This window comes from Mauremys mutica, chromosome 1 (assembly GCF_020497125.1).
Source record: "Mauremys mutica isolate MM-2020 ecotype Southern chromosome 1, ASM2049712v1, whole genome shotgun sequence".
Lineage (NCBI taxonomy): Eukaryota > Metazoa > Chordata > Testudines > Geoemydidae > Mauremys > Mauremys mutica.
The window spans coordinates 241,137,583-241,163,493 of record NC_059072.1 but is presented as its reverse complement, the minus strand read 5'-3'; the positions used below and the strand labels follow the sequence as shown (position 1 = coordinate 241,163,493).

Genomic DNA, 25,911 nt, shown 5'->3' with positions numbered 1-25,911 from the left:
AAGGGATCTCACAAAATTGGGTGACTGAGCAACAAAACAGATGAAATTCAATGTTGACAAATGCAAAGTAATGCACACTGGAAAACAATCCCAACTATACATAATAAATTACAATATCTAAATTAGCACTCAAGAAAGATCTGAGAGTCATTGTGGATAGTTCTCTGAAAACATCTGTTCAACACAGAGCAGCAGTCAAAAAAGCAAACCATGTTCTGAACCATACAAGAGAGAAAAAATAAGATAAAAACCATGGTACACCCTCACCTTGAATATGGTTGCCTCATCCCCAAAAAAAGATTGAAATTGGAAAACGTACAGAGAAGAGCAACAAAAACAAATTAGGGCTATGTAGCAGCTTCCATATGAGGAGAGACTAAGAAGACTGGGACTGTTCAGTTTGGAAAAGAGATGACTAGAGGGAGGATTTGATAAAGGTCTATAAAATCTTGAATGGCGTGGAGAAAGTGAATAAGGAAGTGTTATTTACCCTTTCAAATAATACAGGAACTAGGGGGTCACCCAATGAAATGACTAGGCAGCAGGTTTAAAACAAACAAAAGGAAGTACTTTGTCACACAATTCAGTCACCTGTGGAACTCACTACCAGAGGATATCATGAAGGCCAAAAGTATAACCGGGTTCAAAAAAGAATTAGGTAAGTTCGTGGAGGATAGGTCCATCCATGTCAGGGATCTCAAACTCAAATCACCACGAGGGCCACATGAAGTCTAGTACATTGGCCCGAAGGCCACATCACTGACACCTTTTCATATAAAAAGTACAACCCCCCCCACCCCTTCCATGAGGCCTCGCCCCTGCCCTGCCTCTTCCCATTCCCATTCCAACCCCTTCCCCAAAGTCCCCACCCCAACTCGCCCCCTCACTGTCCCTATTCCAACCCCTTCCCCAAATCCCTGCCCCTGTCCCGCCTCTTCTCCACCTCCTCCGAGAGCGCACGGCTCCCTGCTCCTCCCCCTTCCCTCCTGGAAAGTGCTAAGCACTGCCAAACAGCTGTTTGTCGGCGGGAAGCGCCTGGAGGTAGGTAGAGGAGCAGGGACGCCGTGTGCTGGGGGGGGAGGAAGAGGGGGCAGTGGGTGAGGGGAGCTTGGCAGCTGCAGGAAATAACCCCACGGACCGTGTGTTTGAGACCCCTGATCTATGTCTATTATCCAAGATGGTCAGGGTAATTGCTCAGTTTTGTTCATTCCCTCTGAAGCATCTGGCACCAGCCACTGTTGGAAGACAGGATACTGGGCTAGATGGACCATTGGTCTGATCCAGTAGGGCTGTTCTTATGTAAAAACATGCCCTTTTGATAGTTGGTTGGTTACAATGCACTAAATCAGAACTGAAAATTTTATCCTCATCTCTCAGCTGAAGGACTGCAAGCTACTCTTATTTAACAATGCAACAATACTTCCTGGTGAACTAACTTCTGAGAAGTAGTTCACAGTAATTTAACTATTACAGTATGCTCCCATTTACCTAAAACTTTATTACCCCAATTTCCACATTAACTGAATCACTTTTGTCTCACAGCATAAGATACTTACTGCAGAAGTAATGTGACAGGCTCCAGGATGCAGGAGTGACCACTCTACTGCTAACTGGCTCTTATGGCGCCATAGGAAGCCCTCTGCAAAAGTGAGTGAGCAGGGCTGTGACTGCAGTTCCGCTGAGGACTCCCTATGATGCCAAAAGGCTGGTGACACCTGATCCCTGAAGGCATGAGGTGGGCAAGGAGGAGGAGGCTGCAGTCGAGGTGGGGCAGAGACCACCAACCAGGACTGTGAGGAGGATGACAAACCTCCAGCTGTGGATACCTCACTGCTGAATAGTTCCTGCCCTCTCAATTATCCAAACTCCCAATTACCCAAATAAAATACGTGTCCCCCATGCTATTTGGATAATTGGAAGTATACTGTATAGATATAGGGGTGCATTACATAATTTTCATTTTCTAATTAAGCTAGAATCTTAAATTTGGTACCCTTCATTATGACCTGAAAAGTATAGGGGGGAAAAACTAATTTGACATTTTCCCCAGATCAACAAAGTTTTTACTTAGTTATATTAATTTCTTCCATGAGGCAGTCATTTGGAAGGAGGCCTCCAATTTAGAGAAATTAAGGTCACCTGATGTTACCAATTCTATTTTATGGATTTCAGCTAAGAAAACTGTTTGAAGTGAGAAGTGTGGCACAAACACAGATATTAGACATGTCCACCCAAAGGATTGCAGCTTTATAATAACTGAGCACATAGCGACTGCTATAATTAAAGGCTGTCTTTCTGCTTGCATTCTGAAGGACCATTTTTGTTGTTTAAAACTGAAGCTGACCTATCACTGATGTTGGAATGAATCGATTTCAGGAGTATCACTTTTTTGGAGATTTGAGAGGGACATTTTTACAGCTTAACAGCATCTAGCTTTTGACAGGACAATTGTGGTATCCATTAGTTCAAAATTTAGCTTTAGCAACGCTGGAGGAAGTTTATATAATTTAAAACAAGAAATGATTAGCTCATGTTAAGTAAGGAGCTACGTTTTTCTGATTGCAATTTAATGTGTTAAATGTTTTGGGTTAGATTGGGTGGTTAGGGAGCAACCAGTCTTCATTTTGCTCTCTTTGATCTAGTTCAGGGGTCGGCAACCTCCGGCACACGGCTCGTCAGGGTAAGCCCCCTGGCAGGCCGGGCCAGTTTGTTTACCTGCAGCGTCAGCAGGTTCAGCCGATCATGGCTCCCACTGGCTGCAGTTCGCCATCCTAGGCCAATGGGGGCTGCGGGAAGCAGTGCAGGATGAGGAATGTGCTGGCCGCGGCTTCCCGCCTCCCCCATTGGCCTGGAACAGTGAACTGCAGCCAGTGGGAGCTGTGATTCGCCGACGCGGCAGGAAAACAAACTGGCCCGGCCTGCCAGGGGGCTTACCCTGGCGAGCCACGTGCCAGACGTTGCCAACCCCTGATCTAGTTATTCATTTCAATTCATTGTTAGTATTTTCCAGTGACTGCAAACCACAACAGTAGGGTAAACAGGAAGTGTCCAATCTTCTAAGTTAGTTATGGGTTTAATTTTTGGACCAGACAGACCTGGTGTATACCTGTGAATCTTCATGAACTTAAATAAGTTGCATCCAACTTCCAAAATTCGTATTTGTCTTACGCCTAAAACATTCAGGTGAACTCTATTTTCTGGAGAAAGCTAATTATACTTCTGGAATTTTACTTATTTTCATCTGTGAAGATTCCAAAAAGCAGCATAAGAATGGGTGTGGAGGAAGAGTACATCAATATTTAGACACTAAGAAAATTACTAATAAAATTAGTATTTAGAAAATTTAGAGAATTTTTAAGTGTTATCAAAATTTAGTTGCTGGTTTGGAACATGGCTAACTGGAAGGTGTGGTTTGGGTGGTTGTTTTTTGTTTTTAAAACTTTAACATGAATAAAGAAACATGCCTAATCAGAATTAACTTTCTGGTTACCAAGATGAGGAGATATGAAAAATTCTCTGTTCCAGGGTCATATGTACAATGAGTGAACAACAAAGGAATACTGCATAAGTAACACAGTAAAAACAGAAAAGCTAAGCTAGTGAATGAATAACTTCAGTGTCTCATATCAAAAATTGATACTTGGTTCTTCAGTCATAGACAGACAATGCTTCCTTTCTAAGTTGTTCTCTACAGTATACATTAAGAGCGTCACAAGACACCAATGGTACATCAACTTGCCTCAAGTGCTAGCATTTCATTACTGCAATCAAGGTACTGATACGCTGTTCAGAGGAACATTACTTAGCTACATTTTTCCAGATCTAAAAAAGGAGATTTTATGGCAGCCCCTTCCTCCCATGGAGCCAGAAAAGATCTTTATAATTGAATGTATCAGCACTGAACTATCTCACAGTACTTGAGGTGGCATGACACTATTATCAGAAAACAGCAGCATCTTTTCAGGAAAGAATACCACAAAAGTATGTTTGATGCAATTATATCTATGGTCTCTGGAAGACTAAAGAGCCTGTTGTGCTCTTTTAACTCAAAGCCCTGAATTGGTAGCCATGTGTATGACCCTCCGGGAGGCTAGTGTTGTCATTTCTATCCTTATTTAGTATTTGCATTCAGGGGAATGAAAGTCCTGGGCTTTGCCCAGTCCTGTACAAGAGCACAGGGTGGTTTCTTGTGCAGTACAGTGATTACACAACTGGCACAGGACAAAGGACCATCCAGTCCTAAGTTGCAGTTTACTAAACACAAAACACGTTTAAATTTACAAATAAATCAATACCACCACTAAGGCTGTACTACATAGTAACACTGTTATAGAAAGCAATACAAAGGCAGACATGCTGCATCCCAGTCTATGCAGTTATGTTTTTAGTGTTCATGTATAATGATTTTGGGGTTCGGTCTCTACAGCTTGTCCCAACCAGATCTGTGACATCCTACAATAAGGATTTATAGTTCAAATTCTACGGAACTGTCATTACATTTAAATTTTAGCAAAATCTATGCAGTACAAGCAATGGCAAATTTCTTACCTGATAGAAGCTGCTAATAGAGAGTAAACTCTCCTTATTCATCACTAATAGGTTAATGCCACCTACCTATGTAATTCAGAGACTATCCAGTGTTGTTGCTGGAGTCTCCATGATTTATACCTTGCTCTTCAGATTAGGCCACTAAGAGTTCTCCCAAAGCTGAAGAAATGCTCCAGCTACCCATTATTAGCATTAAGAAGTGTCAAGAGCAGAATCGTGAACTGTATACCATCTTCGTGGATCTCACCAAGGCTTTTGACACTGTCAGTCACGAAGGTCTGTGGCGCATCATGTCGAAGTTTGGGTGCCCTGACAGATTCATCCTGATGGTACGTCAGTTCCACGACGGCATGACGGCTCGTGTTCTGGACGACGGAGAAGCTTCAGAGGCCTTTCCCGTCACAAACGGCGTCAAGCAGGGGTGTGTTTTGGCACCGACCCTGTTCAGCATAATGTTTTCAGCTATGCTGTCAGATGCCTTTCAGAACAGTTCCTTGGGAATCAGCCTGAGATATAGGACTGATGGGAAACTGTTCAACCTGCGAAGACTCCAGGCTAAGAGACTGTGCTAAGAGACCTTCTTTTTGCTGACGATTGTGCCCTGAATGCTGGATCAGAGCAGGAAATGCAAGCTAGCATGGATAAATTCGCAGCAGCATGCGATATCTTCGGCCTCCTCATCAACATAAAGAAAACCGAAGTGATGCACCAGCCAGCTCCGAAAGCCCAACACCAAGAGCCCACCATCATAGTGAAGGGACAAAAGCTGCAAGCAGTGGACCAATTTACATACCTTGGCAGCACCCTTTCTCACGCAGTGACAATTGACATCAAGGTCAACTGCAGAATCGCTAAGGCAAGTCCTGCATTTGGCAGACTGTTGACCAACGTGTGGGACCGCTGTGGAATAAGCCTTGCTACAAAGTTTAAAGTCTACCGAGCAGTAGTGCTAACTACCCTGATGTATGCCAGTGAGACTTGGACTGTATACAGGAGGCACGCTAGGCAACTGAACCACTTCCACATGACTTGCTTCTGCAGACTTCTGAGGATCCGGTGGCAGGATAAGGTGCCAGATACAGAAGTCCTCTCCAGAGCAGGCCTGCCGTCAGTTTACACTCTGCTTATGAAAGCCCAGACAAGCTGGGCAGGCCATGTTGTAAGGATGCCAGACCACCGCATCCCCAAACAGCTCTTTTATGATGAGCTGTCTCAAGGAAAGCGATCGCACAGGGGACAAAAAGAAGCGATACAAAGACACGCTGAAAGCCTCTCTTAAGTCCCTGGATATTGACATCACCTCCTGGGAAACTCTGGCACAAGACCGATCAACATGGCGTACGCTGATCCACCAAGGCTGCCAGACATCTGAAGCCAGAAGGATAACTATAGCACAAGAGAAGCTAGCACTCCGTAAAGCCAGAGCTGTAAATGTTGTTACAGTGGTGCCCACACATGTCTGCCCGACATGTGGCAGAACATTTTGTGCCCGTATTGGCCTTATCAGCCACCTGCGGACGCACTGTGGACAGCTCACAACCTGCTAGATGTCAAGGTCTTCTTGCTACCCCTCCCTGAACTCCCCATACACCCCAACTCTTCTTCGAAAACGATGGACGAACATACATACATTAGCATTAAGACAACAACTTGACATAATGTATTATGTGTGTGTCTCTTTAGAAAAAAATTCAGTTTGTATTTTGTTCATTTACCAAACTACTGGATGGGTGGAATGAGATGAGAAATGAAGCTAATACCAATCAATAAATAAAAATAAAAAAATATTTTCTCTTCTCCCCATTCTGATCCACACCTGCTGTCCTCCTCACTAATGGGAAGCTGTGACCAGAAAGCAGTGAAACACAGAAGCAGTACAACAATAAGCAGTATAGTAGAGTAATAAGTAGGAATGGAAGTTAGGGTGACCAGACATCCCGATAAAATTGATTGAGAAGTTTGTCCCACGTCCTGACCAGAGTACGGTCGGGACGCCATTTGTCCCGATATTTTGTTTCCTGGTCTTCGGCGGCAATTCAGTGGAGAGTCCTTCAGTCGTGGACGGTCTTTGGCGGTATTTCGGCGGCGGGTGCTTCTGTCTTTGGCGGCAAGGTTTATTACCTGCCGCCGAAATACTGCCGAAGATCGTCCACGACTGAAGGGCTCCCCGCCAAATTGCTGCTGAACTTCCGGATGGGTGAGTGTTTAAAAAAAAATGCCCCCCCCGCCCCCCCCGCAGCAGTCCCGCTATTTTCCCCTTAACATCTGGTCACCCTAATGGAAGTTCCCCCATATAAAGCAAGGAATTATGTGGGAACATTAGCTGCCTCCTACAAAACGATGCTGCTGCTGCAAAGGAATGGAACCTTACTTGCAAATCTTCCTCAGACAAGGTCATATATTTAAGACTGCTATAAGGCATTTGATTTGGTACTTCATAACATTTTGATAAAAGACAGAATGGTATGAAATTAATGTGGTCCACATTAAATGGATTAAAAGGTGGTTAAGTGATGATTTCACCTTTACAGTTACATTTTGAGATCTATCACTGAGTGGGGAGTTCCAAGTGGGGCCCCGCGCAGATCAGGTCATGGTCCTACACTATTTAATGACTTGAAAAATCAAATCATCACTGATAAAATTTGAAAGTGACAAAAATTGGGGGAGTGGTAAATAAAGGACAGATTACTGATCCAGAGCAATATGGATCGGTTGGTGATGTGGGGGCACAAGCAAACACTATGCACGTATACAGCTAGGAACAAAGAACGAAGGCCACAGCCATCCTTACAAGATAGGGGATTATATCCTATATCCTAGGAAGCAGTCACTCTGAAGATTTGGGGTTGTGGTGAACAATCAGCTGAATGCATGTCCACTGCGTCCAAAAGGGCTAATGTGAGATCTTGAGTAGTCTGACCACACCAATGAAAGAAATTTCCTGGCTGAGTTCTGTGTGGATACCAAAATGTATCAGAGGCTAATGGAGAATCTATGCAGAACTACGCTTCTGTTCTGATGCCCAGGTTGTTAATTATAGGTCTTCCTGCTTCAGATGAAGGAGTCCCTGCTTCAGGAAATCTGGTCTTTTCTGCTAGTGCAGTGAGAGCTCCTGGACTAGCTGGCAAGTCCAAAGTGCATTTTGCACCAGTTGGGACTAGGAGGACGACTTAAACTCTCCCTTCTTTTCTCTATCTTTTATGTAAATTGTCTGGAAAGGTAACCAATTCTTCTCTGCCAAGGATGTTATTTGCATTGCCACAGAAAAGCTTTGACCCCTGTTACTCCCCAGTTTTGGGAGAGAGATAAACACTCATACCTTAATTATAAGCTAACTTAACAGAAGGTAGGAGGAAACTTCCCTTGTGAACACCATAGTTGCCTGCTACATGATTTTTTAAACTGTTTCTGAAGCAACTGGTACTAACCACTGTCAGACAGAATATTGGACTTGATGGATCACTGGTCTAATCCCATTTGGCCATGGTTTTAGGGGGTTTTGGGGTGCAGGGAGGTTGGTTCAGACATCAGACATAGCTGCCCAAATGAACTAGAAGTATGTGTACTCAGATTCTGGAATTTGCTTCTCCTCTGCAATGCTTGCTTTCATAGTGAGTATGCAAGGATTAGAGTTAAAAAAAATCAGGTTAACTTCATCATGTTGTTTGTACTTGCCTTCCCACAGAGGGACATTCAATGTGATTTGAATAAGATATCTAATTTTGTGAGCTGTGTAGGGAACCCTGTGCTTCTTCCCCCAGGGAGTTGAGAACCCAGTTTGTTTTTGGTGGGGCGGGGGGAGGAAAAGGTTTATGAATCCTTTCAGGGTTTCCTCCCCTCCAGCCCAGGTCTGTTGCAGGACTTACCCCCTTGAGCTAGCCAAATAGCATCCTTCTCATCCTTAGATTATCTTCCTAAAATGTTCAGAATCTTTCTATTGGTCTTTTATGTTGAGTCATGGCTCCTTGGGGCAAGAGGCGAGACCCGACATACTGTTCCAACTGAGACCCATGCTCTGGCACTACAAGGGTTGTCTGGCTGTGAGCAGGTAGGGCATAATACATCCTCTGTAAAGTCTGTAAATGCTACGTCACATAGATTTAGCTCAGGGCTTGGCTACACTTACAAATTTGCAGCGCTGCAGCAGGGTGTGAAAACACATCCTCTCCAGCGCTGCAAATTGCGGCGCTGCAAAGCGCCAGTGTGGTCAAAGCCCCAGCGCTGGGAGCGCGGCTCCCAGCGCTGTCCATTATTCCCCACAGGGAGGTGGAGTACGGACAGCGCTGGGAGAGCTCTCTCCCAGCGCTGGTGCTTTGACTACACTTAGCGCTTCAAAGTGCTGCCGCGGCAGCGCTTTGAAGTGCTAAGTGTAGCCACAGCCTCAGTGTTTGCAGGCCAGCTCTGCCATGGCCAAATGGGGGCAGAAGCATGCCTAAGAGATGCTGCAGCATTGAATGATTGAAGCCACGCTGTTACTAAAAATCCAAACAAAGGTGGCAAGAAGAGAAGAAACATACATTGCTAATGTACGAAAATGAACAACCAGCTGCTGGAAGCAGAAAATCTGATGACCTGAGCTGAAGGGTGGGGACTTAGTTCTGGAGCATCCACTATCATTGGATCAACTCCAAATTCCATGGATGGGAGCATTAACCTGTTAGTAATGAATAAGAAAAGAAATTATGCAACAGAAGTTGTCTGCGATATTAAAGTACGTTTCTGAAACTGCTGTAGGTTAAAAACTAGAATAAAGTTTTTGGCAAAAAATACTGCATTTTAGTTTTCTTCCTGTTTTACATTTGCTAGAAACATAAAATACTTATTTGGCACTGCCAAATCTGTATTAGCATACATATAACTGGGGCAGACAGTAGAATAAAGTACCCCCCCTCGAAAACATTTGGGGGGTTTCAGCTTTCCCACAGTGTAATGGATATAACTGACCTCTTTCAAAGTTACAATAGGTGATCAAATTGTAGTCTGACACCAATTTCTTCTAGTAAATGCTATTTTAAGAACTTATTTTTTTAAACATACAAAAGCAAAAACAAAGGAATGCTACAAACATGCAATGATACAATCATCATCATCATCAACATCAGGACAAAGGAATGTCTATTCTAGATAGGTTTTTATACTGTACTCATCTGAGAGCATTCCAGTAGCGCATTAAGGAAGACAGCTGTCACCTGTCGGATCTCATCCTCTCACCAGAAGCAGCATATGTAGTGAAGCATCTTGTTTTGGTTAGTTTTTTTTTTTTTAACTTTAATAGAATTTTGCTATGTGTTTATATTAGAGAAAGCAAGGCCTTGTACTTGGAGGGTAAAGTGGTAAGGTTTGTGGGGTGCTTAGCCCTTGGGAGAATTCATTCCAGTTTCAGATCACCCTCAGAGAAAGTTTTGTCTCCCACACAAACGAGCTTTACCCTTATTGTTGCGTTCCATTGTGTCAGAGGAGTGAAGTTACCGACAATGGTCTTTTTACCAGAGCTTAAGATGAACTTTTAAGTATCTTGGGCCCAGGGCATGGGGTGTATTGAAGATAAAGACTGAGACCTTCAACTTGATTCAAAATTCAAAAGCCACTGTAGAGAGCAGAGTATGGGTGTAAGGTGCCTGTGCTGCTGAGGAGGCATTGGAGTTTCCTAAATACTGAAGGTTTCATATGCCCAGGTATACTACATTGCTGTAGTCCAGCTGAGAGGTGACAAAGACATGAATAACTGAGGCCAGGTCGTTGTCCAACAGGATGCAGCAGTCTCCTAGCCAACCAGAGATGGTAGTAAGTGTTACTCATGGCTGTTGCTATGTGAGAGCTCAGTGCTGGCAAAGAATCTAAGAGTAATCCTAGACAATGGACTGAATTGACTAATTGTGGATGTGAAACCTTCAATCAAAAGAGTCTGCACCGTGGCTGAAAACTCTGCCCACCAGCACCATCTCTGTTTTGCTTAGGTTTAGCTTCACCCAGCTGCTGTTCATACATGAGCTGAACTCATCCAAACACTAGACCATGTTGGTAGCATTGAATTGGGCATATGTAGTGAAGGATAAGATGAGCTGTGAGTCATCTGCATATTAGTAAAAGCAGCAAAGAGTCCTGTGGCACCTTATAGACATATTGAAGCATGAGCTTTCGTGGGTGAATACCCATTTTGTCGGATGCATGTGACGAAGTGGGTATTCACCCACGAAAGCTCATGCTCCAATACATCTGTTAGTCTATAAGGTGCCACAGGACCCTTTGCTGCTTTTACAGATCCAGACTAACACGGCTACCCCTCTGATACCTGCATATTACTGGCACTTGATTCCATGCTGTCTGACCAGTTCACCTAGTACAGGGGTGGCCAACCTGAGCCTGCAAAGGAGCCAGAATTTACCAATGTATATTGCCAAAGAGCCACAGTAATACATCAGCAGCCCCCCCATCCGCTCCCCAGCACCTCCTGCCAGCCAGCAGCCCCCACCAATCAGAACCTACTCCCCCTGCCCACTGCAATCAGCTGTTTCACGTGCACAGGAGGCTATGGAGGGGAAGGGGAGAGAAGAAGGGTATAGCAGGCTCAGGGGAAGGGGCAGGGGCCTTGGGTAGAGTAGGGGGTTGAGCAGTGAGCACCCCACAGCACATTGGAAAGTTAGCATCTATAGCTCCAGCCCCAGAATCAGTGCCTAGGTAAGGAGCCACATATTAACTTCTGAAGAGCCACATGCGGCTCAGGAAACAGGTTGGCCACCCCTGATCTAGTGGTTGCACGCAGATGTTGAAAAGGACTGGAGAGAGAACTGTCCTTGTAGAACTCTACAAATGAGTGGTCTAGCAGTGGAGATGCAGTTTCCCATCACTACTTGTTGGGCGAATCCCTCCAGGAAATACTCAAACCATTTTAGTGCATTACTCTGGACCCCACCATCTCTCTCTCTCTCTCTGGCAATACAGCAGTATAACATGGTCATGTGTTGAATGTGGAAGAGAGGTACAGGAGGATGAGAATGGATGTCTGTTCTATATCCACTGACTAATCATCCATTAGTGCCACTAAAGCAGTTTCAGTTCCACATCCTGGCCTAAATCCATACTATTCCAGGTATAGAATGTTAGCTTCAGTTAGATGAGATTGTCGTTGGCCTTTTATTAGTTTCTCTGTAAGCTTGCTCAGGAATAGGAGGTTTGACATTGGGAATAGTTGGCTAGGTCTAAGTATCCATGGTGGGGTTCTTCAGCATTGGTCAGACTATTGCGTGTTTGAAAGGGGAAGGGAAGATTCCTTCTCTGAAAGATGCATTGGCTATTTCAGTCATAAGTGGCACCCAGTTATTCATTACTTTCAAGAGCCAGGAAGGGCATGGGGTAGATTTGCAAGTCTTGGGTCAGGACTCTTTTAGAGTGCCCAGAATGTCTTCATGAGTGAATGTACTATACTCTGGGAATGCAGGGGAGGCTGTTGGTTGGTGGTTTCAGGCAGAGAATCCATGCTGTTTGAGAAGATTACCTGCATACACATGATTTCAGTAAATTTGGGCAATAGTTATTTGCAGTGCTTGGTAACTCAGTTCTGATACAGGTTATAGACATTCAAGATTGATAAAGCAGTTTACTACCCTGGGTAACTCCTTGGGGCAGGATTTGGGCAGCTTCAATGGTGGTGATTCTCCTGGGAGCATAATATAGCCTGGTGCTAGGGACATGCCTTTTGTTGCCTCAGAAAATCTGCCCAAGTCTGATCAAGTTATAAGTCTCCTGTATACTGAATGAGGCAGGGGGTCCTGTTGGAAAACGTGGTCATGGAAATTAAAGACAATCATATTGCACACACACAAGAGGGCAAAATTAAAGTTGAACGTGCAACCTTAATTCTGGCTTTTCTTAACCTTTGAGTGCTTGACTTTGCAACCTTAACATTCATTTAATGTAGCATTTGTATAGTTGTATTTAAGCTCAAGACTACATGTATGATACATGAAGGTGGGGGTGGGGGGGAGGGAGGAGTAGCTGCCTTTGATGGACACCCAGCCAGCCAGCTGTAAAATCCCTCTTGGTCTGCTTGCTTTACCTGTAAAGGGTTAACAAGCCCACAGATAAAAGAAAAGGAGTGGGCATCTGACCAAAAGAGCCCATGGGAAGCTAGAACTGTTTAAAATCGGGAAGGCAACGTTCTGTCTGTTGTTCTCTGGGCTGCAGGGACAGAGCAGCAAAGCTATAAGCAGGAATGCTGTGTAAGGTTTGAACCAGATATGAAAAATTATCTTCCATACCTAGAAGGAATTATTTGGATAGGGAACATTTAGATAAAGAATAAGCCTAATCGTGTTTATTTTGGCTTGTGGATCTCCTCTGTGCTAACCCCAGATACTTTCGTTTGCTTGTAACCTTTAAGCTGAACCCCCAAGAAAGCTATTTTGGGTGCTTAATTTTTGGAATTGCTCTTTTAAAATCTAGCAACAGCCTAAGTTCCAGATGTATTTATGTTCTTTTTGTTTTAATTAAATTTACCTTTTTCAAGAAGGATTTGGATTTTTGGTGTCCTAAGAGGTCTGTGCATATGCTGTTTAGCTGTTACCACCACCAGATAATCAATTTCCTTTGTTTTCTTTCTCAGCTCTTCCCCGGGGGCGGGGAGGGGGGCAGGGAATGAAAAGGCTTGAGGGTACCCCACAGGGAGGAATTCCCAAGTGCTCCTTGCTTGGTCCAAGGCGGTTTTTGCATTTGGGTGGTGGCAGTGTTTACCAAGTCAAGGTCAGAGAAAAGCTGTAACCTTGGGAGTTTAATACAAGCCTGGAGTGCAAGTATTAATTTTTAGAATCCTTGCAGGCCCCCACTTTCCGCACTCGGAGTGACAGAGTGGGGATTCAGCCTTGACAACATTTTAAATTTTTCCTCCAGAAAGCAGTATTAAGTGTAGTATAACTTCCAGCATCAACACTGAAAGACTATATAAGAAAAGTAAACTTTGTAAGATATCCCTTATTCAAAAGCTAGTAATGTATCTATGAGCAGTATCATGATACTAAATTATCTAGCAAGTCCTCAGGTTGGTTTTGGGTTCGGTGAGGTAAGTAAGTAAAAACAAGTAAAATAATATATTCAGAGTTTATGCAATGAGGGCATTTTCTCTGTGTGAATATTTAAGAGCAAAAATAAAGAGAAACCCAGGTTAAATTAGTTGGTGGACTTTAAAAGTAAAGTAACTTCACATAACTTAATTTCTTTTAAGTTCAATTCTGCACCTGCTTTCTCAGTTTTCAAAACCAGAATATCAACCTGGGCTACTAAGATACGTAGACACACAAAGCTGAGGATTATATAAATGCTTCAGTGGTCAGTTTTTTCAGATATGGGACTGAAACATGGCCTATACTGTTAAGATTGAAAAGAAATTGGATATCAATCACATGAAGCATCTCCAAATGATTGAAATCAAACGGTAAAAATTCAAGTGGAATGAATAGATCCATTTTCTAACTAAACAGATCCTTCTCTCCAAAGTGGTGTAATCGGCTGCTCTGAATACCTACCTACCAACTTCCCTGCAAAAGTCATCTTTGACAACGATCCAGTGAAAGCAAGATGAAAAAAACCAGACCTAAAACATGATGGCTGAATGACAGGCACCTGTTCCTCACAGGCATCCCACTCTAACGTGCCAGATTTGGTTCAGGACAGATCATCATGGAAGCACATAACACGATGGGTATCCTTATGCTGTCCATGCAACAGCACGTGAACTAACTCCTAAGTCTTCATCCTCTAACTTACTGGTTTTTAGCTGCTTGAATAATCAGTGGCTTTGAGGTAGCACAAACATAGCTTATCTTCAAATAAGACTGGCACTTTTGCTGGCTAAAGAATGGTGGACTCCATGTTCTCCACTAATGTAGAATTGTCTCAATTATCTTTCTTCCTGCCTCTCCCCCTGATTGTGTGGGGAATATGGCCCAGGAAAAACAAGATTTTCCTCCCTTCAGATAAGACCTGTTTTCTCACAACTCAAAACCCTTTTATGGAGACTAACCTCAAACAGAACTATAATTCAAGTCTCATGGTTATCTCCTGAAATCTATTTGTTCATAGGTATTCAGCACCACTGCATGCCCTATATCTTATTTGTGACTGATATGCGTTTCTGGAATTGAGTTCAACTCAGCCCAAATGTACCGAAGGTGGTGATGGAAGATGCCTCTAACAGGCCTCTGCCCAAAAGAAAATATATACTTCAGTAACCGCAAAGCACACGCATACATTTCCCTTCTGTAGTTAAAAGGGCAGAGACGTTGAAAGAAGTTGGCTATAGCGAAATTTTAAGCAGCTCTAGGAAATTCGATTCATTCTTCAACTATTCCTGATTAGATGTAGGGCCCTTCTCTTATACCATCTTTTGGAACATCGTCCCAAATGCTACAATATTGTATCTTAATTTTTTTCTATCCTTTTATGGTTCCTGTTTAGAAAACTAAATCTGGATTACTGGAGCTACATTACAAGCTGTTTCTACAGTTAGGAACTTTTTTCCATTTATGGACAATCAGGATTCCAAATTCCACTTAAATTTAAACTAGTGATAGGTAAATCTGTTTTAACTCATCTTGGAAGCATGATTAAGTACACATACACAAACAGATGCATTCTATTTAACATTGTAAGGGGTGGTTTGTGAATGCATCTGAAGGGAAAAAGGGTAGATTCTGCTATCTATAAGAAAGCTAGCAGCCATAGGAGAACCTGCAATTATACCAAGGGTGTTATTTTAAGGGCTGACGTACACAGCAAATGCACGCCATTCTAAAGCAACTTTTATTTCTTAAACTCTGTATTTTATAGAAGAGAAATGTTTAAGATGAAGGTTCAGTTCAGCTGATAATAAAATCAGACCAGAGTTCATACAAGTTTTCTGAAGTTTAGAACCCAATTTTTGGGGGGAACTGAGCCGATAAGGGTCATTTCTAAACAGAATTATAAAAGCCACACCACCATTTAAATAAACAAGGTTACATTTTCATTTATGACTTCCCCTACTCTCCATTATGAATATTCAACACTTCCAGTTTTCTTTAACAACTGCTATACTTACTTGGAGCAGTATATTGTTAGATGCATTGGGCTAGCTACTGTACACAGTTTGCAGAGTATTCAGACTGCCAAGCAAACTGAGTAATATTAACTTAACTTCGAAAGATTTTCTCTCCCCTCTTAAGTATTGGCTGAAGAATGGAGTAGATTAAACAACTAATCTACAAGACTCCAATACCCTTCAAGGGGTTTCTAGTGACAACCATGGAACCAAACCCCAAGTGCATTTTTAGCCAAAAATGGCATTTTAGTTTTCCTCCCATTATACATTTATTAGAAATATAAAAATTCTCTCTCCAAACCATTATCTTTTTTCTATTGTTGCCACCAAGAAGGCTTCAAACAAGAGCTGTTGTAATTCCTTACTGTCAAATAGTCTTCATTACTTTTAGTATATTTATAAAACTATCCTTATATTACAGGAAAATTAGGATAAATTCTGGTGCCTATTGGAGTGAAATGTGAGAGGTTGTGACTTCAGTAGTTTTACTTATGTTTGGTAATGGAAGACCAGGTCATTCATTTGCCATCTGCTCTGCTATTATAGGAACTTTAAGCCTACAGATAATTAAATGCCTAATAAGAAATTTTTAGGCCTCAAACAAGAGGCAACTATTGCCACTGCACTATTATAATAAAAAAAACTAGCCAAATTCTGTAGCACACTTCTCAGTGTGGAGTAGTTGGGGGGGACCTTTATTTAAATTCAAAACTGCAGGTTACTGGACTAGATGTGAAAATGAATACAGTACACCTCTACTCTGATAGAACACGGTCCTCGGGAGCCAAAAATCCCTACAGCATTATAGGTGAAACCTCATATTGGGGTAGCAGTGGCAGGGCTCCAGCGGTGATTTAAAGGCCCCAGGGCTCCCCACAGCAGCCAGAGCCCTGGGCCCTTTAAAGCGCTGCCCACGCCCCACTGCCGGAGACCTGGGGTTACCACACTATATGCGAACCCGTATTATATCGGGTCACGTTATATCGGGGTAGAGGTGTACTATAAAGCCAGTACAGCAATCCCATAGATCAGATGATGTATCCTTGTGTTGAGGGATGCCTTAACTTGTTGTCCTGTTACAAGCATCCTATAAGCCATTGCACAGATTATTCCTGGGGACAGGTTTGCCCCAGCTAGATTCTCCCACTTCTGACCTGCCTTCACAGTGCCTTCTCTGGCCCACGTACAGTCTGCCCCCATTACTAGCAGGGACCCCTACAGCACTAGTAGTGCAGTCCAGGGGGGGTATTACACCACTTCACACTTTCATCACTGTCCTATGGACCTTTTAATTTGGCCACGCATTTAAATGGGTTAAATTTTATGCTGCCATTTTCCATTTACAACATGCTGCAGACCTTGCAGAGACAACACAAGTACACCATATAAGCAGTTGAAGAGGGGGAAGCTGGAAATTTGAGCAACTGGATTAGGTTAGTGGTAGTTTCTGACCTGAAAGCAATTTGGGATGACACTAGTTGAATGTTTTTGCTATAATATTCAGTAGTGTTGATATTTAACTTTTAAACTTAACATTTTATCAGCCCACAGAGAGGAGGCAGTTCGTGTGTCTGTGGGCTTGTCCACACAGCACAGCAATGCACGCTCGAGGAGTGTGAACTCTAAAACTCATCAACATGTTGCACACTAACTGGCCCTTGCAGTCCCGTTTCAAACAACACTATGTTAACAGGCACTAAGAACTTTTAGCGCATGCCAGCAAGATCTACATGGGCTAGTTAATATGCAACATGTTGATGTGCTTGAGAATTCACACCCTTTTAGTGCACATTACCACACTGTTTAGACAAGCCCTCAGAAATAATTTCAAACTGTATGAAGACTCTGCATTAGTTTACACTCAGTTCTCATTTTTAGGATTTAGTCATAACAGTGAAGGCTAGCTGCCTTTTTTTTTAAAAAAGATGAAATTTAGAACAATTCTGAAGCAAATTCCGCAACACTGCACAATACTTGAAGCCTTCAATATAAGCCAGGAGCTTCAGAAAAGGAGAGCTTAGAAACATACCATCCACTGACCAAAACTATTACTTTCTGTTTAAGTGTAATTAAGTCTGAGGTTCCATATAAAATATGGCGCCTGGTAAGCTTATCACTACAGGGAGAGAGACAATGTCTTCATATCTGTTTACCTTGTACTCTGCTCTTTGGCACAACCAAATTAAATTAAGGATAAGCAACAATACATCTTTCCATCAGACCTAGTCTTTTAGAAAGCTAGCCTTTTCTTTAATTAAAAAGGTATAATATCACATGCTATTTTATGGATATGTCTGTATAATCAGCACTACTTCACCTATATGGCTACTGAGTCTGAGATTTGGCTTCTAGAGTCAGTAAGCTTTCGCCCCTGGGCTTCCAAACAAATGGTATTCATGTCCTCAGAGCGCCTGTCTGGACCTGGATAGCTTCATGCAGAAAGGTGGGCACAAAATCTGGATGACCAGGTCATAGGGTTCTTTGTTTCTTTTTAAATACAGTAAGCTGTAAATCCACCAATGATCATCTAAATTCCCCACCCCTCCATCCCCAATCCTTCGCTTTTCCTTTTCAGTCAGGAAAGTGCTGGAAAACAGATACCAGACTTAGCCTTACTGCACTGGGAAGGAATTAAAAAACACAAAAAAACCTGACTCCAATACTACTCTGATATGCAATTTCTATGAATTCACACATTTGTAATATAGTCATATTATCTGCATAACAAAAGAGCATTAGTCCACATAACTAAGTTCTTCAGTTTCATTCTATTTTATGATGCTTTCACAATAGAGAATTTCTGGAGGATTTTTTCCACTGAGAAATGTTAAGAATAGCTACTGGTATTGGGAAGAAAAGCAAGATTGACTCATTCTGATCTCTTGGATAAGAAATTCTACAGTTAGTCTTCCACTGAGAATTCAAATTTAAAGCCTCTGTGCCCATCATAAATGGAACAAGTAGAAAGAAAAGCACATACTTAAAACCAGACTCCCACAAAGTCTATTTACATAAGGCAATAAATCATTCAGCCTCTACGCTATACTGATAGAACTTCAAGTTTATACATCTACTAGGCAGAAGAGGATACAAATGATGACCCTCCAGAAGCAAAGGCAAAATACTAGTTAACCTTCCCAGAGGCTAAGGATAACAAGGGACTAAGGCCTAGATTTTTAAAGGGATTTAAATGTTGCTTCACTCAGCACTACAATGCTGAACTGATTTAGGAGTTTAAGCCTCATTTCCAAAGAGACTTAGGAGCCTAAGGCAAAGAAATATAGGTTTTGCAATGCTGAACAAAGCAACACCTAAATACATTTAAAAATTTGGGCCTAGGCTTTTCACCAGGACATTGTCCTTCTACTGGTAGATAGTACCTCTCTCTTTGTAGAGTCAGGTGTGTATGGTAAATTTTTCAAACTCTAGTGAAGTGCATTGCACTGTATTAGCACCAGGAAAAGTGACATGTGGCCCTTGGATAATCAGTGAACTAGAGCTTCCAACTAGAGATGTCAGTTTGTAAGGCTCTACTCCACATCTTTAGTCAAATGAAATCCCTAATACCAATTTCAGACACTAGTGTAGCTTGTAAATCCAAACAGTGCAGTAGAAGATTTTATCAGATGCACACCCACATAAGAGTGCAAAATAACTTAGGCCTGGTCTACACTGGGGGGTGGAGGGAAGAGAATCGATCTAAGATACACAACTTCAGCTATGAGAATAGTGTAGCTGAAGTCAACATATCTTAGATCGACTTAGAATCACTTACTTCGCGTCCTCGCAGCGTAAGATCGACGGCCGCCACTCCCCCCCATCAACTCCACTTCCACTTCTCGCCATAGTGGAGTTCCGGAGTTGCCGGCAGAGCGATCAGGGATCGATTTATTGTGTCTATACTAGACACAATAAATCGATCACTACCCACTGATCTGGCGGGTAGTGTAGAGGTACCCTTAGATGCTAAGTTTATTAAAACAGCTACTCTACAACTAAAATCAACAATTTTCTGCAATTTCTAATCCTCTAGGAGGAAATGATTTTCCTGCACATGTAGCATTCACTGTGGTATGTTTAGCATCTAGTAAGAGTTGCAACAGAGATATACAGCTCAGACTGTACGGTATTATATTTGTCAAGAGTTTAGTGTCCTTTTACATTACTTTGTTAAACTTCAAAGTACTGAATAACTAACAACTACCATTGTTGATTTTGAAGAACCAGAGATTCAAGAGGGAAAAAACAAAATGAACATTACTCAAAACAAAACAAGAAACTCACAAGCAATCAGCTATAAAACTATCAGTCTTTTGGTAGTTTAGACAAGTATTGCAAAGATTAGCGATTTATGCCACTAACTCACTTTTTGATTGAATGCAGTGGTGAAACAAACATCCTCATAACTCATCAACACCACACACCTCAGATTCACCTATTACAAAAGTATTCTAATTTAAGTCTCAGAAATTAAAGGAACTTACTGTTCTCGTCCCTGTAGATCTACGTATTCCTCTAATATTAGATAGGTTTCTTGGGCTAGTTGAAGTTCCCAGGGGGAGAGCTGTGGAAAGATGAGGAGGACTGGAAGGAGTCACCAGAGGAGATATCAGGTTATCTAGCATACTTTGTTTAGATTTGGAGGTCTTATTAGTAAAAATGAGAGGTTCACTGTCCCCAGCATCTCCACTACCAATTTCAGTCTTCTCTTCATTCTTGATCCTTCTCAAACAATCCTTTAACATCAACTGGGTTGTAGGCTGACTGAGCCAGCACAGGAAGAGTTCATCCACTTTCATTTTTAGTACAGGTTGCAAAACTTTCCCAGTCGGCATCTTCTACCAGTTTACCTTTGTTCCAACAAAGGAACTCAAGTCAACCAGACTAAAAAAGTTTCACTATTTATTCCACTGTCTTTCACTCTGTTGCACAAAATCCAAGATGCCTGTTAAAAGAAAGATTTTATTGCTTAATATTATGATTGCAACAAGATGTCAAGACTGAACTAATGCCACGTGGTACAGACTCCAATACAAGGCTTGATGACAAACATACATACAAATAAATGAAAATTGGGTCACATTCCATCAACTATGGATTAGTATCACAATCTATGAAAAGGCTTTTAAAACTAATCTGGGCTGTGAAGGTTGTTCCTCCAAGTCCCCATCCTGTACAATCTTAGCATAAGGGAGACAATTTACCTGGTCTACACTACAGACCTATATCGATATAACTACATTGCTCAGGGTGTGAAAAATCCACACCCCAATTTAGTTATACCAATCTAACCTCCCCCATGTAGACAGTGCTATGTGGACAGAAGAAACTCTCCTGTCAACAGTTACCGCTTCTGAGGGAGGTGGATTAACTACAACAATGAGAGAAGCTCTTCTCTCAGCCTAGGACTGTTTTCCCTAAAGCTTTTACCGCTGTACACTGTACATGAAGACAAGCCCTAATACTTTTCAGACATTTATTTCCAATTTTGCAAAAAAAACCCTTCCTTTCTGTGAATGTAGACGTGCAAAGTTTTAAGGGCTTTTTTTAAAAAAAAATAAAAATAGAAGTGGGTCTTAAATAAGGCTTCAAACCAGACTCATACTACAGAGGCATTACACGCAAGCAATGAAATTCCAAGCAAATGAAGTTAGTATTAATTAAATGTTAAGACTGAGATATCAAGTGTTTGAGTCAGGAAATACAGCGCTAACGTTGAAAACTCAACCTTAATTCTGCATCTTATGCCTTAAAATATGATCCCTTCATCTCACTTTAAATGATTTATCAGTATAATCCTAAATGAAATTTCTTATCAAGTTTATTCAGTTAGGGTACGGTGCTGTCTTCAGACTATTTGATTCTTATGTCTCAGTCAGAACTACAACACAAATCAAAGTTGAAAATACTAGTTAATGTTATTAACCTTTACAATGTATGGAACGTTCTGTTTTTTTAAAAGCCAATGCAAACCTATGATGGCTTTAAGTGTTGGGATGGCTGCAAGACATTTCAGCTTTGAATTACTCTCACTTCTGAGGCAAAGCTCCAGGTTGAGCATGCCTGAGTTCAGAATTTAAGGAAAGAAGCAAAGAACTAAAACAAAATACTAAAAAAAAACCCAATTGTGTTCTGTCCCAGTTCTGTAGTTGACCTTGATAGCTCAGTACCGCATCTGTAAAAAAAACCTGTCATAAAGGGGCTTAATGTTTGCAAAGCATTCTTATCCTTAGGTGGAAGGCTTTATAGATATGCACAATAGTTGTAATTATTATTATTAAAACCTCAGTAAGGAAGAAATATATCTGAAGCTTTTGTTAGCACCATAATTTAGATACGTTTAAAATTAGGAAGGTTGAGCCTTTATCCAGTCTTCCAGCTAGCATGCTTCACAATAATGGACAAACTCAAACTCAGGAACCTTTAAACATCCATAACATGACTTACTCAGACTTTCTTTAGATATGGCTTGTTTGCAGATCCCGCCACTAATTCAAACCAAGACAGAGGGAATCTGAATTAACTGCAAGTTAGATGTTCCACTATGTATTTGCCGGTTGGGATTTTATGTTATCTAAGCAAATTAGGAGCACATGTAAAGTCAATGTGATCTGTGCATCAAAAACCACTGAGGCTCTTTACATATTAAAAAAGCCACTCACAATACACTATACAGTCCATATTTTAGGGTGTCAACAAATAAGGGCAGAGTAAAGATTCAGCTTTTCCTAAATTGCATATGTTTGATTCAACAACATCCATGTTGATTTTGCAGTAATTTTCTGCAGGGAAAGCATGCCTGAGAGAGGCAGCCAAAATGCACTATGCAGTGATAATGGTTGCAGTTAAGCACTCAAGACAAGGCAGGCAGAACTACAGTTAAATGGTCAACTTTATCTCTTCCCCTCCCCACTTTCTGTTGGTTACTATAGCTTTTCAGATATTGTGTTTATGAAATCAGAGTTATCCATGGTGTTGAACTCATACACTGTTCACGGAATGGCAACAATATGACAGGGAAGAAACGCACTGAGTGGCCCATCCCAACCAGCTCATTGCAGGACTGATCACACCTATGGTCTATCACCTGATAGACTCTGTCCCCTGAGGAGAGAGAACCGGGGTGCCTCGTTGTGGGTCATGAGTCATGAAATTAATAAACAGCTATCATGAAGTACTTCACCTCAAACGTGTCGCCAGGGTATGTTATTAAAGCCAGAACTATAACTTGGTTAAAAAAGAATTTACATTCATGGAGGATAGATCCAACCACGGTTATTAGTAGGGTGACCAGACTGCCCCAATTTTTTGGGTCTTTGTCTTACCCCAGCCTGATTTTTCACATTTGGTCTCCATAACCATTAGCCAAGATGGTCAGAGATGCAACCCCACCCACCCTCCCTCCCTCCGGGCACGCTAAGCCTCTGACTGCCAGAAGCTGAGACCGGATGATGGATCACTTGATAACTGCCCAGCTCTGAAGGCAGGACGCTGGACCAGCTGGACCACTGAGCTAACCGCGACGGCCGGGCTTACGGCCTTGGCGGTGTCCGGCCCTGCTCAGCCTCTGCTCTGCCCCGCTCCCCCCGCAGCCACACCCCTGGACAGGCCCCCGCCGCGGGACGGACCCGCTCACAAACAGCCCCCCAAGGCCCGGGCCGCCCCGCGCTCCCCGGCAATATCCCGGCCCCGCGGGCGGGTTGGGCGGCGCAGCGCGCTGCGTCGGGGGGGAGAAAGGGGCGTTGACGGCGGTTTCACGTCTCACCTCCCGCCGCTGCCTTCAAACCCGCCGCGCCGCCTTCCGGCCCGCCCCGCGCGAGAGCGGACATTTTATACTGCCCAGCTCTCGCGAGAGTCTCCCCGCGAGAAGCTGCGCCCGGTTGCCGGGGTGACTGGGGGGCACGTGGCTGGAAGAAAACACAGCCACGCCGCGAGGCTGCTGCTGCGTCCTGACGTTACCGTGCAGGCGCCTCACCTTCCCAGCAGCCTGTGCGGTGTGACGACCCCCCCCCCCCGCTTCCCCGTGTTTTGCTGGCCCCTCCCTTCTACTGTTCCTTTCCCAGCAGCCTGTGCGGCGCGGGGGGGTGGGCGGCTCTGTGCCCCCTCCCGTCCTTTGCCAGCAGCCTGTGTGCTGTAGCGCCCCCTTTGCGGCTCCTATGTACACCTGCCACCTCCCCCATGCCCTGCGCTCCCAACATTGCCTCCTGGGGGTGTGGGTCAAGGATTGGGGCCTAGCACCCTCCAGTTACCCCCGTGCCATTGCCATGAGCATCACCAGGGTTCCTTCCCTCCCTCCCTCTTGGGAGCCTCCTGAACCCTGTGGCTGAGGGGGCATCCTGGGGTGGGGAAGCTCCCGCCTGGCCTCATAGTGCATCGCAACATAAGAGGCACAATGTAGGGGCCCAGCTTGGCACTGCAAGGAAGTAGGCGCAACGCAAGGTGCTGCTGCATGTCTCAGTGCCATTTGCCACCATGTTCCTATGACCCTCCTAGGCCCTCTCCCACCCCCACCCCAAAACCTCAAGGATGGCAACTCTCCTGGCAATAGTTGTCAATCTGTGGTTCATGGTCCACGGAGTACTTGCTGGTATTCTGAAGAGAGCTGACTAATCATGTGATGCTGGCTCTTCTTGTTTCCAGCTGTTACGTTCCATTAAAAGAGAGCTAAAAATACATTAAATATTTTCCAATTGCGTTTCTATGTAAGCAATTGCTGTAGTTGCCATAAGAATGCTATGGTGGGGTTGCAAATGGGAGGAAAGGTGGTTTATGTGATAGCAAATGGGAGGGGAGGTGAAGCCCGGCAATGGTGAATGTAAAGGTAGATGATAGACAATCTCTCTATTAGGAACTACTCACAGTTTGAGAGCCACTCCCTGCCATATAGTTCACTTCACTGTTTATCTTTCTCTTCAGCCTCAAAACCTGTGTGGTTTTATACTTTGTATAAATTTCACAAATAAACCTCTGGGACTTTCTGGATAGGCTTGTGGGGTTGAGGGGGTTAAGAGGGACATGTGCTCATACCCTTGCACGCACACAACTTTTCACTCACCTATTGGCATTCGCTCAGTACAGCTGGAGGCCCCCTGTATTTGTATCCAGATTCTCCCACCCTCTCTTCTGATATGATTTCACCTCCTTTCATATATATATATCATCCACTTATCACAGTGAAGTGAAAGAAAGGATTTAGCTAAATTTAATCTATTTGCTATTGGCTTCCTTTGGCATTTTCTGTGTAGTGGTGGAATGGCAGTCTTTGAAGTGTCAGAGTTCCAGGACTGGGGCAGCATTGGAGATATTCTTTCCCCACTTTATCATCTACATGAAGCAGCAACAAAGAAGTAGTTCAGAAGGAAGGAATAGAGAGTGTGTCTACACTGCCATAAAACACCGACGGCTGGCCCATCTCAGCTGACTCAGGTTGCAGGGCTGTAAAATTGCAGTGAAGACATTGGGCTTGGGCTGGAGCCTGGGCTCTAGGATCCCACAGGTGGGGAGCATCCCAGAGCCGAGGCTCCAGCACAAGCTCAGACATCTACATCACAATTTTATAGGCCTGCAGCCTGACTTCTGCAAGCCTGAGTTAGCTGACACAGGCCAGCTGCAGGTGTTTTATTGCAGTGTAGACATACCCTGACTTTTAAGATTAGGTGAATGTAGGAGAAGTTAAAAAGTGGGATTGCTCCTCCACCTGTTAAGAGTGAAGGAAAGAGGCAATAGATAAGAGGAAGCTAAGATTGGATGAGCAAAGGAGAAGATTCATATAAGCTCTGAGAGAGAATCTGGAAAAAAACCAAAGGTCAACAAATTCAGGAAAGCTATTCCTGTATTAAAAATACTAGCCTTCTACCCAAAACAATGGTGCTATTGTCATTGGTTTTGAGTTTTTTGAACCATTCCTGTAAAATACTTTCATATTTTTACACAATTTTTAAAATTGGATTCAGAGATGTTAAGAAAGCCTGTAAATTGATGAAGGATAGGTTATGGGGCCCCCACTTTCTCAAGTAGGATAGTATTCTGGTTCCTGCATATTGGACTGTAAAGTTAGGAGAGTAGGATTTTATGAAGACTAAAATGTATTGAACTGCATTATCCAAGATGGGAAGTGATTAAGGCATTGAGCATAAAATATGCAAAGCAGAATCTGAAGTAAGGAAAAATCTGTGAATGTTCTGGAGATAGTGAAGGACAGACTTCAATATGGAGGATGAGGGAAGACAAAAAAGTTTGTCACAGATTACACGATTTCTGGCCCTAGGAGTACAGGTCTGAATTAAGCA

The 25,911-nt window shown here is 43.0% G+C and overlaps 1 protein-coding gene across 3 annotated transcripts in view; it reads right to left on the bottom strand.

Moving 5' to 3' along the window:
* Positions 1–23,461, bottom strand: part of PPP2R3B (protein phosphatase 2 regulatory subunit B''beta) — a 101,817-nt gene extending 78,356 nt beyond the window's left edge. For all 3 annotated transcript variants that reach the window (XM_045004659.1, XM_045004677.1, XM_045004669.1), the window contains exons 1-2: positions 23,388–23,461; positions 20,107–20,567 (exon numbers count right to left, since the gene is read on the bottom strand). In XM_045004659.1, coding sequence (XP_044860594.1) covers positions 20,107–20,457 — 351 coding nt within the window. In that variant the 5' untranslated portion in view covers positions 20,458–20,567; positions 23,388–23,461. The remainder of the gene's footprint in view (positions 1–20,106; positions 20,568–23,387) is intronic.
* Between the last annotated feature and the right edge of the window lie 2,450 nt (positions 23,462–25,911).